Genomic DNA, 15,375 nt, shown 5'->3' with positions numbered 1-15,375 from the left:
TGTGAAAGTCGGTGTCCCTAAAGAAAGGGCTAATAACAAAGCAGAGTCATTAAAAAGAGGTCACTGTGATAGAATACTGGGTCGTGGTGGAAACCCTGAGAGGCACTGGATTAGAAAACACTGGAAGAAAGTCCGCAGAAGTAGAATTTGGAGAAGAGTCCGTCTCAAGGAGAAGATGGACAGGTGCATTAAAGGGAAGCCTCCTGAAATTGTGGAGGGTGACTTAGAAGACCTGCAAATGGGTGATACAGGCTCGGTTGGCCATCAGCAAAGTTCGTGCAATGGTCATACCAGTGACAGAAGAAGACAATGGCCTGGAGCATCTGCCTTGTCCGCACCTAGTGTCCAGAGCACTGCACAGACCAAGATGAAGAACCTGGTGTTGGAAAGGTGTGACATGAATGGAGCTTTTTACAAGGAATTTGTCAAAGGTGACCAAAAGTCTTGTGCTCGGTGGCTGATGAAAGTGCGAATGAAAGAAGGGTGCACCATTGAAGTGCAGATAAAATTTACTGATGAAGGAAGCCAAGTGCCTCAAAACCTGCTGGACGTAGTTGTTCAAGGAAAAAGAAAGGCAGTTGGACTCTGCCTTTTGAATAAAAGTGCTCCTTCCCGGTGGTCTGAGCAGAGGGGGGGGGGGGGGGGGGGGATATGTGGCAGTGTGGCAAGGAAAGGGTGTATTTAGTAGTCAGGGCATGCTGATATGTGTAGTCAGTGACCAGACGGTCTAGGACTTTGGTTTGTTCCTGAGTTATGTTTTGTTTTACCTGCAACCTGTCTAAATAAAGCTGGCAAGGTGCCAGGCTTGCATGAATAACCGTTGTCTGTGGGTTTATTGAGTGGAAACGTGTCCCGTGGCAGTGTCCAGGACGATCCCGGAGCTAATCCCCAAGGAGGAATCCTTACACAAAGAAGCTGATCAGACATTCAGGAGTCTGTGAAAGCTGTATGACCAATAGTGACAGCTATGTTGATTAGCATCCAGCTTTACTAGGAACAGACTGAAAATGTATGCATAAAAACAACTGTGCTGTTATCACTAAAATCCTTGCACTAATTTAAAAAGCTCTATTTTTATATTTACACATTTTATATTGTTATTAACTCACCATAATGTCTTAGGAAGAGTGCAGGCAAACTTCAATAATCTTCCTCTCTGTGTAACATGTACAGCATGAAACCAGAGAGGAAACGGTTAGGGTATGTTCACACTGCGGAATCTCCGCCCCCTCCCATAGACTTGCATTGAGGGGTCGTGGCATCATGAGGGGGGCGGGGCCGACGCAAGCACACATTGTTCGGAACTAAAGGTTCTGAACGCTGGCCAGTCGAGTACCCCTTTAACATTCTTATTTTCACAGTCCAGACATTTCTCCATGTGGCGATAATAAAAATAAAACAAAAAAAACTATTTACTTCTATATTTAGTAACATTATTTGATTTGAAAAATGGGAAAAGGCAGTGATTTAAAACAATTTTTTCACTATACAATCTTTCCACTGCAAACACTAAACAATGCAATGCTATTAGGGCTGCAGCTAACGATTATTTTTATAATAGATTAGTTGTCGATTATATTATCGATTAATCGGAAAAAAACTTCAAAATGCCAAAATAAGGGGTCCAGGTGATTCTACTTTAAGAATTATGTACAATGGCCATATTAAAAGTTTCTAGAATGTTATGTGACCAAACAACAGCAATTTTGTACTTTTTTTTAGGTTTACGCCGGTTGCTGTCATTATTAATGATCCTGAACAGAAACCAGCGTAAATTTGATATTGCTGCATGGGTAACTGAACTGTTAAAATAAAATGTTAATTATTTACTAACATTTAATATTAATAGTTCAGACAATTAGCCATGTATAGTAATAGGAAAAGGGGGAGCTAATTTTTATTGGGGGAGCGGTTTATTTACATTTTATTTGTTTTTATTAGGGATGTAAGAAAAAATCGATTCTCGCGATAATCGCGATTTTTCATTTGCCGATACAGAATCGATTCAAAATATTTTTGAATCGATTCTTTTAGGGATGTGGAATTTTTAATAAAACGCACTTTTCTTACCTGCCAACGAGCCCGCGGAGCTCCGGTACAGGTGTTGGGTCCCCGGGCTGTATTCTTCTTACTTCCTGTTAGTCCGGCACGTCACATGGAGCTTCAGCCTATCACCAGCCGCAGCGATGTCCCGCCTCCGCTGGTGATAGGCTGAAGCTCCATGTGACGTGCCGGACTAACAGGAAGTAAGAAGAATACAGCCCGGGGACCGAACACCTGTACCGGAGCTCCGGGGGCTCGTTGGCAGGTAAGATAAAGTGTGTTTTATTTTATTTTGCAGCACCGGAGTACTAGATCGCCGCTGTCAAAGCTGACAGCGGCGTCTATTGGGATCTATGAATGCTCCCAGGTGGGCGATATATCGCGATGTATCGTCACCTAGACGGTATCGCGATATATCGAATCGCCACACTGGTATCGCGATTCGAATCGAATCGCCAAATTCTTGGCGATTCACACCCCTAGTTTTTATACTTAACACTTTTTAAATAGCACTCCTATACAAATGGGGGTATTTTCAGACTGCAGAGCACTACACCAGACCCATGTCTGTAGTACAGACTCAAGGCTGCAAATGCTCTGCACCCCTCCCCCCCCCCCATGTGTATAGCAGTGTTTATGTACTACATACACACTTTTACCCATGGGGGTATGTGCAGAGCATTGCATCCTTGTATCTGTAGTACAGACACAAGGGTGCAATGCCCTGCACATACCCCCATGTGTATATTAGTGTAAGTGTGTACTACATGCACACTGCTATACACATGGGGGTATGTACAGAGCATTGCATCCTAGCGGATGACACTAGGGTGCAATACTCTGCAGATACCCCCCCATGTGTGTCAATATGCAATAACTAATGAGCAGTAGCAGTGAAAAAGGAATCCGATCCTGGCGCTCACCCGTGCGGCAGCTTAATGCTATATATACAGGATTGTGCAGTCAGCTGTCAATCCTCGTCTTTGTTTGTTAAAAATTTATCTTTATTAGATCCATTTAGAAGGAGGCAGGTTGGGCAGAAAATCCATCATTAGCCATTTAGGCGACAGCCATTTTGCATCTACCTGACATTTTCTTTAGGCTTTTTTTTGTCTCCGAAGTGCGAGACAGATTTCCCCGCTGACCGATGATATCCGAGCCCCTGGACACGCCTTTGGTCGACGGTAATGGCCACAGTCGTCATAGCTGAACGGTGAGGCGCGCTGTGGACCGTTGCTAAGGGGGAAAGGGGGAGATGGTCCACACCGTGGATTTCTACTTCCCCACACCAGTTGGGCTCCTTTAAGCTGCTTTAGGTGTTATGCTCTCAGCATAACATCATCAGGTGAGAGCATTTCTTACGCATTTTCACCTGTTATTTGTACTAAGGATAACGGCACATAGATAGGCGCATTGTCCCTTTTTGTCTTTCATACTTTTCTGAATATGCAATAACTGCAGTAACAGTGGCAGGGCACATTAAACTGCAGGACACTGTCCTACCGGCGGCAGTAGTATGGCGTCCTCCACGGCAGGCTGAGGAGGCATAATGCAGGGGGAGGGGAGGAGAACAGAGCAGCAGCAGCACGCGATTGGTGAGCAGTGGGTAGCGGAGGGTGGGTCAGTGGACTTAACTAAAAACATAACAGAGGCTGCGGCGGTGCGGACTAGTGTGTGACCGCAGCACCGTTATGACAGCTGGTGCCCGGACAACGAATCGGCCGATTATTCGATAACGGGATTCGTTGACAACGAATCCCGCTATCGAATTTCATCGATTACATTGATTAATCGTTGCAGCCCTAAATGCTATTGCAGTGTTATTGATGCTCCACTAGTACAAGCTGCTGAGGATGCTTGCACACTTGTTTTAGCTTTATTTAAAATGAAATGTTCAATCTTCTGGAAGAATCCAATTATGTGTCTGAAGTTCCTGCTATTGAACTTCTGTTGCGTGATCATCGCAGCAGACTTCCATTGAGATCAATGAGTCTGCTGCAAGCGGATGTGTGCAGAATTTCCTTGTGGAAATTCTGCATAGTGTGAACAGGCCCTAATAAGAAGAAATTGTCACAAGCAGACATATATTGGTTGCTGTTTTTAACCACAGTTTAGGACAACTATTTAACAATGTTTGTAGATAAACCAGCAAGATGGTAGGGGGTTTGTTTTATCTAGTATCCATAGAAGACCAGCAAAATACATCCAGCAGGGATAACTGACCTCAATGTCACCTGTTGGCTACAGCTCTGTGCTTTTTCTGACTCCTGCTGCTGCAGCCCTCTCTCCCCCACAAGTGGCTGCACAATTGTTCCTATGCGCCTCTGACAGTGTCTGCCATGATCCACCATTACAGTGATAAGTCCGAGCATTTAGTTGCTCAGAAGCATTTTTGCTTCCCCCTAATGGATCAACATATAGGGGGAGAATTACCTAAACCTGTCCAGAGGAAAAGTTGCTGAGTTGCCCATAGCAACCAGAGCGCTTCCTTAATTTTTCAGAGGCTTTTTCAAAAATGAAAGAAGCGATCTGATTGGTTGGTTCTCTGGACAGGTTTTTATAAATCTCCCCCATAGTTCCTCATGGCAGCTTAAAGAAGTGTAAGGCAAGGGAAATGAGATGATGGAACAACAGGGTCCTGACTTATGTGCTGCCCTGCTGCTAGTTCTGTACCCATCATAATTGAAGATAAAGTTGTGTTAAGTTTATGACATGGTTACATAGATAAGGTTGAGAACTTTCCTTATAATTTACCCTGTGTATACAGTGGGACAAAAAAGTATTTAGTCACCAATTGTGCAAGTTCTCCCACTTAAAAAGAGAGATGCCTGTAATTTTCATCAGTTATACCTCAACTATGAGAAACATAATGAGAAAAAAAAATACATAAAAACACATTACCTGATTTTTAAAGAATTTATTTGCAAATTATGGCGGAAAATAAGTATTTGGTCCATAACAAAAGTTAAGCTCAATACTTTGTTATATACCCTTTGTTGGCAAGGAGAGCGGTCACTCCAGGACCTTGAAATGCTTCTTACGAAACCACTGCTTTGTTGCCCGGGCGGTGTGTTTGGGATCACTGTCATGCTGAAAGACCCAGCCACGTTTCATCTTCAATGCCCTTGCTGATGGAAGGAGGTTTTCACTCAAAACCTCACGATACATGGTCCCATTCATTCTTTCCATTACACGGATCAGTCGTCCAGGTCCCTTTGCATAAAAACAGCCCCAAAGCATGACGTTTCCACCCCCATGCTTCACAGTATGTATGGTGTTCTTTGGATGCAACTCTTTCTCCTCCAAACATGACAAGTTGAGTTTTTACCAAAAAGTTATACTTTGGTTTCATCTGACCATATGACATTTTCCCAATCCTCTTCTGCATCATCCAAACGCTCTGTAGCAAACTTCAGACAGGCCCGGACATGTACTGGCTTAAGGGACACGTCTGGCACTGCATGATTTGAATCCCTGTCTGCATAGTGTGTTATTGCTCTCTGCAGGTGATTTACTAGGTTGCCCCATGTGGTTCTGGGATTTTTGCTCACCGTTCTTGTGATAATTTTGACACCACAGGGTGAGATCTTGCGTGGAGCCACAGACCGAGGGAGATTATCAGTGGTCTTGTATGTCTTTGATTTCTTCACACCAAGCTGCTTGCCTATTGCAGATTCAGTCTTCACAGCCTGGTGCAGGTCTACAATTTTGTTTCTGGTGTCCTTTGACAGCTCTTTGGACTTGGTCATAGTGGAGTTTGGAGTGTGACTGTTTGAGGTTGTGGACAGGTGTGTTTTATACTGATAAGTTCAAACATGTGCCGTTAATACAGGTAATGAATGGAGGACAGAGGAGACTCTTGAAGTTACAGGTCTGTGAGAGCCAGAAATCTTGCTTGTTTGTAGTTGACCAAATACTTATTTTCCACCATAATTTGTAAATAAATTCTTTTAAAAAAATCAGAACGTAATTTTATGGATTTTTTTTTTCTCATTATGTCTCTCTTAGTTGAGGTATACCTAGGAAGAAAATGACAGGCCTCGCTCATCTTTTTAAGTGGGAGAACTTGTACAACTGGTGGCTGACTAAATACTTTTTTTTGCCCCACTGTAACTATATGCAAATAGACAAAAAAAATGACTTGTACACACATTGTATTTTGGGATTCAAATGTTTTCATTAAGTGTATAGCTGTAAAAGTAATGTTTGCTTCATGGAGTTGTACTTAAAACATATATTGACAGAATAAAATTGATTATAAGGCTTTTTAATTATTTTTAATCAAATGGTCTTTCTCACCTTTGCTGCTACAATACTTAATCCCATGCCATTCTGTTTCTTTAATGTCACAGTAATTATTTCAGGGTCTTTTCTTAGTGGCTAAAGAAAAATGAGACAAATTAAAGATCAACATAATGCAAAACTGAAGCTAAAAATTCAACATATTTATATAAGCACGGTAATTTGAAAAAAAAACAAAAAACCTTGGCATAGGTCAATAGTACAAGCAAATATAAGAACCCTTGTAATATATCTTATTAAAGGAAAACTGCCAGGCTTTTTACCCACACTAAACCCAATTCACTGGTTTATAGTGTGGATGAACAGGATTCCAATTGTAGGTCACTTACGTATACATAGCCTGAAGATCCACTGCTGAATTCAGTGAGCAATCGTGTGCAGGGGGTGGGGCTTTGCCGGATTAATATACATATTCATTGTCTGTGACTCCACATCCTAGTGAAGTGGAGTCACAGACAATGAATATGTAAATTGAGCCAGTGAAACCCCGTCCCCTGTACGCGATTTACTGAACTTAGCAGAGGATCTTCTGGGGGACATATCTCAGGACCTTCTGGACATATATAAGTAAGTGACCCCTCGTTGGACTAAATTAGGAATAAGGATCTAGCTCTTTAAGAAAGTAAGTTTTCATTATAAGAAATATATTCAATCTCACTCTTCACCTAGAAGTTTTAGGAGGACTCTAAAACTACCTCCTAATAAGTATATACTTTGTAATTAACTGCCCAAGTAGTATTATTCGAAACTTGGCCATAAAAAGGTGGGCTGAGTATTGTTGAATCATGATAAATTTGCACCTGTTCCACCATATATCCAGTTTTTAGGTAACCACAATAAAACTTTGATCCTTATTGAGACACATATGAATATGTAACTGTATAAATATTGCTCAAGACCTAAAATAAATAGGAACCGCCTTAATTTCATACTTCGACTCCCCAAGTGTCATTTTGTCTCTTCCTCCGATATATAGTACACCACGTGGGTACACGCAGAAAGCAGGGCTTGGTAATTGATTCAACAATAAATGGTGCCGAAACCCAAGAGAACTGATAAGCTGATTGCAGCTGTCTAGAAAGACCTCTACTTCCAACAAGACAAACCCAGGAACAGGTGAGCAATTTTCTCCCTTCTCTTCCACCTTGTGTTAGGGAGGGGTCTTCGACTAACTGCTTTCTGTCTTACACGATCCCTAAGCGAGTACCCACGTGAGTGATCTATGTTTGCTGTTTGTCTGTGTTGTTAACTGTTTGCTATATGTCTATGGAACGGTTTATTAACATTGCCTGCCCATCCTTAGCCTGTCTTGTAAGTTTAGGTGTGGTTCTGTGGGTTTTATATAGAGTTGTTGAAGAACATACTGAGGAGTGGTTTCCTGTGTCCCAGATTGTTTAACAGGTGTGTAAATGGGATCCTACGGTTTATCCCTGTGTTAGAAATTCTAAGGTTAATTCTGTGTATTGTCAGAGATTCAGAGGTAAATCTCTGAGTGAGAGGTTCTACAGTTAATCTCTTTGTTGAAGCTGGCGTTTTCATCTCTAGGGTTGGATCAACTGGAAACAGTATTCCCAATGACTATAAGAGTCCTAAGGAGATTGTATGTTAAAGAAAAGGTAGTGAGGCATGTGTCAATAGACAGAAGATGTTTTAGAGCGGAGGTTTTCAGCGAGGCATTAATCTGGATGTGGCGACTTGGCACTAATTAATTACTGCGAATCTTGGTTGGTTGAAAGATGAGAATTTGGTTAAACAGGCTAAGGTGTGGCTTGAAACTAGTGTAGATATAGCTCGGCTGGGCATTGATCGGATTACGTGTGAAAATTATGGTAGAATTTATTTGGTTATGATAACTTTGGTGCAGATCATGTTTACTCTGTTTTCACTCCAGCCCCTGCTCCTTCCCCTTTTAAGAATGTTTTGTATCCTACACTGCCAGTTGTTGGAGGTCCGGGTCCTTTAGGCTGGGCATGTCCTCATTGAAGTCAGCAGAATCCCCCAGAAGTTGACTGTTGTGTCCGATGTGGTGGACCAAGACCTGGAAGGTCCAGGTACTGCTCTCCCAGTATTGCAAAAGCAGATTCCAGTCGTTAAATCTAATGTGAGAGCTCCCGCAGTTACATTGCCAGTAATGATTAAGGGAGAGCCTTTTGCTTCTTTGACAGATGAAGCAGGTCCCCCTGTATATAGAAATGTGGCCACAAATCACCCTTGTTCCCCTTCTGATCAATTGTCTTTAGCTAGTTCTCTTCCTGAACTGTATAAATAACCTGTTCCCTTTGCAAAGAAGTTGCCTAGCATTCAGAGGGCTTATGATGCGACATGGCTTGATCTGATAACATTGAGACTAAAGGTGGCAATGTTTTGCGATGACGCATGCTTCAGGGCAGAGAGAAGGGAGTGCCAGCAGTTGATGAACCGAAATCTGAAACTAGTGGTATACAGTTTGTTGAACTTGCATTGCAATGGGCAATACCAGAAAAGGAACTTATGCAGGCATGCTTGTATAACCTGAAGCAAGGGCGAGAGGAGTCGGAGATTATATGGCGAGAGTATAGGGAGAATGGGAAGACCAGGGGTATGATTGAGATAATCTCAGAGATCTTTGACTGTTACTAGATGTAATCATGACAGAATTGAAGAAACCTGTAAGTAGGGATGTCCCGATACCAATACTGGTATCAGTATCGGGGCTGATACTAGCCATTTGCATGGTATCAAGGACGTGTTTAATTTCCCCGATACCATGTCCGATACCTGCTGCCGCTCCACTGCCCCGTTCTCCCATCCGCATCATAGAGTTCCATGGAGGAGCATGTGACATACACGTCACTCCACCTCTTCCCCTGCGCCCAGCGTATCGCTACAGAGAAAGCAGAGTGACGTATATGTCACATGCTCCTCCATAGGACGCCATGATGCGGATGGGAGAACGGGGCAGTGGAGCGGCAACACCCGACAGAGGACAGCCGCAGGTGAGCTGTCTGCAAGGAGGGGGGCCCTGCTGCTGTCAAAACGGGGGGTGGGGTGGGGGGTGACGGACACCCTGCTGCTGTCTAAACGGGGGGGGGGGGGGCTGCTGCTGTCTAAACGGGGGGGGTTGCTGCTGCTGTCTAAACGGGGGGGGGGGGGGGGGCCCTGCTGCTGTCTAAACGGGGGGGGGTTGCTGCTGCTGTCTAAACGGGGGGGGGCCTTGCTGCTGTCTAAACGGGGGGGGGGGGCCCTGCTGCTGTCTAAAGGGGGGGGCCCTGCTGCTGTCTAAAGGGGGGGGCCCTGCTGCTGTCTAAACAGGGGGGGGGCCTGCTGCTGTATAAAGGGGGGGGAACCTGCTGCTGTCTAAAGGGGGGGGACCTGCTGCTGTCTAAAGGGGGGGGACCTGCTGCTGTCTAAAGGGGGGTTGTTACTAATGTCTACAAGGGGGGCCTGCAGTCTACAGGGGGACTGCTGTTTACAAGGGGGGCTGCTACTAATGACTGCCGGGTGGCTGCTGCTAAAATCTGCAAGGGAATGCTACCTACTATTAAAGGCAATCTCACAGCAGATTCACCTGCACTGACTTGAATTTATAGGTAGATAGTGCAGGTGACCAGGTTTCTATCGCTGCTCATCATCTGTACATCAGTCTCATGGCCAATGCAAATTCCCTGTTCTGTCCAATGGAGAAGAGAGAAATCTTGGCTCATACTATAGCAGCCGCCTCCATTGTACACATAAAGGAACCTACATATAAGCATGGGAAGCAGCGCCAGAGACTGGGTCACCCTGGTGTCAGATTCCCTTTAAAATATAAGTACTCTTACTTGGTATCAGCGAGTACTAGAAATAAAGTATCGGTACTCGTACTCAGTCTTAAAAAAATGGTATTGGGAGATCCCTACCTACAGCGGGGATCAAAAGTTTGGGCACCCCAGGTAAACATTAGTATTAATGTACATAAAGAAGCCAAGGAAAGATGGAAAAATCTCCAAAAGGCATCAAATTACAGATTAGACATTCTTATAATATGTCAACAAAAGTTAGATTTTATTTCCATCATTTACACTTCAAAATAACAGAAAACAAAAAAAAAAATGGTGTCTGCAAAAGTTTGGGCACCCTGCAGAATTTATAGCATGCACTGCCCCCTTTGCAAAGCTGAGACCTGCCAGTGACATGGATTATTCTCAATCATCATCTGGGAAGACCAGGTGATGTCAATCTCAAAGATTTTAAATCCCTAGACTCATCTGACCTTGCCCCAACAATCAGCACCCATGGGTTCTTCTAAGCAGTTGTCTAGAAATCTGAAACTGAAAATAGTTGACGCTCACAAAGCTGGAGAAGGCTATAAGAATATAGCAAAACATTTTTCAGATGTCAATATCCTCTGTTCGAAATGTAATTAAGAAATGGCAGCCATCAGGAACAGTGGAAGTTAAAGCAAGATCTGGAAGACTAAGAAAATATCAGACAGAACAGCTCACAGGATTGTGAGAAAAACAATTCAAAACCCACGTTTGCCAGATCTTTCTGGAGGGATTGTGCAGTCAGACACTGGAGTTGTGGTACACTATTCCACTATAAAGAGATACTTGTACAAATCTGATCTTCATGGAAGAATCATCAGAAGAAAACCTCTTCTACGTCCTCACCACAAATATCAGCGTTTGAACTTTGCAAATGAACATATAGACAAGCCTGATGCATTTTGGAAACAAGTTCTGGGGACCGATGAGGTTAAAATTGAACTTTTTGGCTGGAATGAGCAAAGGTACGTTTGGAGAAGAAGGGGAACAGAATTTAATGAAAAGAACCTCTGTCCAACTGTTAAGCATTGGGGGTGCATCAATCATGCTTTGGGGTTGTATTGCAGCCAGTGGCACAGGGAACATCTCACGAGTAGAAGGAAAAATGGATTCAATAAAATTTCAGCAAATTTTGGATGCTAACTTGATGCCATCTGTGAAAAAGCTGAAGTTAAAGAGAGGATGGCTTCTACAAATGGATAATGATCCTAAATACACCTCAAAATCCACGGGGTATTACATCAAAAGGCGCAAACTGAAGGTTTTGCATGGACTTCACAATCTCCTGACCTCAACATAATGGAAAATCTATGGCTAGACCTTCAAAGAGCAGTCCATGACAGATAGCCCAGAAATCTCAATGAACTGGAAGACTTTTAAGGAAGAATGGGCAAAGATACCTCAAACAAGAATTGAAAGACTCTTGGCTGGCTACAAAAAGCATTTACAAGCTGTGATACTTGCCAAAGCGGGCAGTACAATATATTAACTCTGCAGGGTGCCCAAACTTTTGCAAAGGCATTTTTTTTGTTTTCTGTTATTTTGAAAGTGTAAATGATGGAAATAAAATCTAACTTCTGTTGACATATTATAAGAATGTCCAATCTGTAATTTGATGCATTTTGGAGATTTTTCCATCTTTCCTTGGCTTCTTTATGCACATTAATACAAATTTTTACCTGGGGTGCCCAAACTTTTAATCCCCACTGTATAAGAGAAAAGTTAGAACTTTCTAGACTGGAATGGAGAAGGTTAAAACTCTCAGTTATCCAGGAAATTGCCTTTTAAATTGAGCAAGCGCTGGCTGGGACCAGGTCAAATCCTGGCACAGTGATGCTCGTAAGTGAAAGCTATAGGGATAGGCCTTCGACCGAAAAGAAGAGATCGTTCTCATATTACATACTGGGATTGTGGTAAGACTGAGCATTTTTCTGCTAGATGCCCAAATAAGAAACATCGCTAGAACATTGGCAGCCTTGGAGACCACATCTGTCCGACTGTTGAAGGTAAAGGTGAGAAAGTGACCAAGCTTCCTTTGGACACAAATTTCAGTGGGGGACATGGGTCCAGTCACTTTTCTATTTGACACTAGGGTGAGCCAATCAGTGCTCAAGACAGATATAATTCCTTCTGAATTGTTATCACGATTATTTCACTTGTGTTGTATTAGATGGTGTACCACAGACAAATTATATGACTTATCCGCTCAGAATTAAGATGCATATTCAGCGTAAGGAAATTACAAGATTTATGGCTTCTGACACAGTACCTTATTGTAATGTCACAATATAGAACATAGTCCTGTACTACACTTAGGCCCTGTGAGGTTGAGTCCCTCAGTGACTTGGGGGCTCTCCTGCAGTGTCTCCCCTGCTGTTAGTACAATGTTATTTATTGTAATAGGTATATAGTCAGTATGCTAATGTATAGACAGTATAAAGGACCTTTGGAGGACTAATGTAATTGTCTAAAGAACCTTTGAGATGTCACATGTTAGGTTTATGTTACCCCGACAGTCACGAGCTTAACCTTTTAAGGATGCTGAGCGTATGCATACGCCCTGCCATCCAGAGTCCTTAAGGACGTGGGGCGTATGCATACGCCCGTGGGAATTCCGGTCCCCGCCGCTAGCCGGTTGGGGACCGGACTGCCTGCTGAAATCTTTCAGCAGGCATCCCGGAACATCGCCGAGGGGGGGGTCCCCCCATGTCGGCAATTGCAGAAAATCGCATGTCAATTCAGACACGCGATTTTCTGCTATTCCGGGCTGATCGGGTCTCTGGTGGCCCGATCACCCGGAAAATAGGGATGATCGGAGCTGTCAGGGAATGGAAACTGCGGTTTGGGGGGAGGGTGCAATGAAAGTGAAAGTGAAAGTGATCTTTACTGCGGCAACCACTAGGAAGTCCAAACTGCAACTCCCAGAATGTCCAGACAGCCAAAGGCTGTCTGGGCATGCTGGGAGTTGTAGTTTTGCAACATCTGGAGGGTCACAGTTTGGAGACCACTGTTACAGTGGTGCCCAAACGGTAGCCCTCCAGATGTTGCCAAACTACAACTCTCAGCATGCCTAGACTGCCCAGGCATGCTGGGAGTTGTAGTTCTTTAACATCGGTCACTTCAGATTTAGCAATTTTCATGACATTTTTGAAAATTGCTGCTCTACTTTGAAGCCCTCTAATTTTTTCAAAAAGCTAAAATATGTCCATTTTATGATGCCAACATGAAGTAGACATATTGTATTTGTGAATAAAAATAAAATTTATTGGGAATATCAATTTTCCTTAAAGTAGAGAGCTTCAAAGTTAGAAAAATGCTAAATTTTCAGAATTTTCATGACATTTTGGGATTTTTCACCAAAAAAGGATGCAAGTAACGCCGAAAATTTTCCACCAAAATAAAGTAGAATATGTCACGAAAAAACTATCTCAGAATCAGAATGATAACTAAAAGCATTCCAGAGTTATTAATGTTTAAAGTGACAGTGGTCAGATGTGAAAAAAAGGGCCAGGTCCTAAGGTGTAAAATGGCTGGGTCCTTAAGGGGTTAAAATCAGCTTCAGTCCCTGTCCATAAAATGAAAACATTATCTATATACCTTGACCACATAATTGCCTGTTCAGAGAGGAAGTCCCTCATCTGTGAAGGCGGTGGTCGCCTCCCACCAGACCAGGAACAAGTTGGCATAGCTGGGGGCACAGGGGCTCCCCATAGCGGTGCCCCTGAGCTGGTGGAAGAACCGCCGATTGAACAGGAAGTAATTATGGGTCAAGGTATATTGGAAAAGATGGAGAACAAACTGTGTATGGGATTGCAGGTGTAAACCCCTAGATGACAAATTATAGGCAAAAGCATTTATCCCTGCAGTATGTGGGATAGAAAAATAGAGCGCCTCAACGTCTATTGAGGCAAGCAGGGTGACGCCCTCTAGTTTCTGTAGCAAATCTAGTGTCACGGGTAAAAGATGGCAAAGCAGAGACAAATGTTCTTAGAATTTTGTCAGTATAAATGCCAATATTTTGGCCCAGCCCCCCGATTCCAGCCCCAATAGGACGGCCTTTGAGTGGATGTATCCCTTTATGCACCTTCTGGAGGGTGTAAAAGGTCGTAATAACTGGATTCCTAGGTAGAAGAAAGTCAAATAAATTTTGGTTAATAAGCGAGTCTGACAAAATGTCGGCCAACTCAGATTTAAATCTTACTGTGGGGTCAGCAGAGAGTACTTTATAAGTGTCATGGTCATCCAGTAAGCGGTTACACATATGAACGTAATGTTTTCTGTTAAGGAGGACAATATTTTCGCCCTAGTCTGAGGGCTTGCTCACTAGTTCCTCATTACTTTCCAAGTCCTTAATAGCTCTCTTCTCCAGTCTGGTAAGGTTGTAGTGAAATTCCCTTTTTAGGGTAGGGACAAGTTTGAGGTCCCCAGCGACCAGGTCCTCTATGCAAGAGACTTCACTAGCATGTGGAAGAGATGTACTACGCAATTTGCAGTCATTAATTTTCCCCCAATAGATCTGCCAAATCCCGTATTGCTTGTAAATCGGTAACCGTCACCCCTTGATTTAATGCTTCTCTCTTCTCCCTCTGCTTGAAAAATTTATGCCAACTGAGTTTTATTGTAAAAATGCTAAGGTCCTTTGTCCAAACACAGGGGTCAAATTGTATGGTGGGCACAAATGACAAACCCTTTCGAAGTAAATGGTTTTGGGCTTCATCAAGCTGGTAAGAGGAGAGATTGATAATGTGTATGTTATCACCTGTATCTATTTGGGGTATCTCACTGGTTCTTGTCGGCTGCTCATATATGTAGAAGAAAAGAGAGAGAATGCGAACAACCTTGTGCCGTTACCCAGGTTAAAAAATGATATGCAAAAAAGGCTCTTATTTTTGCACTCACCTGGGGGCGTTATGCTAAGGGCACAACACCTGCAAGGCCAACTGATGTGGGTCAGGCATGGAAGTGCTGCCAGGATCCGCTCAAACGGGATGGAATCGCCACATTGTATTGTCAGCTCTAAGCTTGAATGCGCTAAGCAGCTACCGCTCCGGCAGCGACCACAATGGGAGACAGCCGAAAAGCAGCAAGGTTCGTCCAGAGGCCAGCGGAACCCCACTTATAGAACCCTATCTTCACCTGTGTATACATGTCCGCACAATGGATGGCAACTTCTACCGAAGGTTTCAGAAACACAGAAAAGCATGAAAAATATATATACCAAAAAGTATATATATATATATATATA

General features: G+C 43.2%; 1 protein-coding gene across 25 annotated transcripts in view; it reads right to left on the bottom strand.

Moving 5' to 3' along the window:
* AFDN (afadin, adherens junction formation factor) overlaps nucleotides 1-15,375 on the bottom strand; it is a 567,513-nt gene that overhangs the window by 103,893 nt on the left and 448,245 nt on the right. For all 25 annotated transcript variants that reach the window (XM_056566867.1, XM_056566890.1, XM_056566880.1 and 22 more), the window contains one exon: nucleotides 6,343-6,423. In XM_056566867.1, the coding sequence (XP_056422842.1) occupies nucleotides 6,343-6,423 (81 nt within the window). The remainder of the gene's footprint in view (nucleotides 1-6,342; nucleotides 6,424-15,375) is intronic.

The sequence above is a fragment of the Hyla sarda genome, chromosome 3, assembly GCF_029499605.1.
Source record: "Hyla sarda isolate aHylSar1 chromosome 3, aHylSar1.hap1, whole genome shotgun sequence".
Lineage (NCBI taxonomy): Eukaryota > Metazoa > Chordata > Amphibia > Anura > Hylidae > Hyla > Hyla sarda.
Note: the sequence above shows the minus strand (reverse complement) of the source record. Positions and strands in the feature narration are given on the sequence as shown.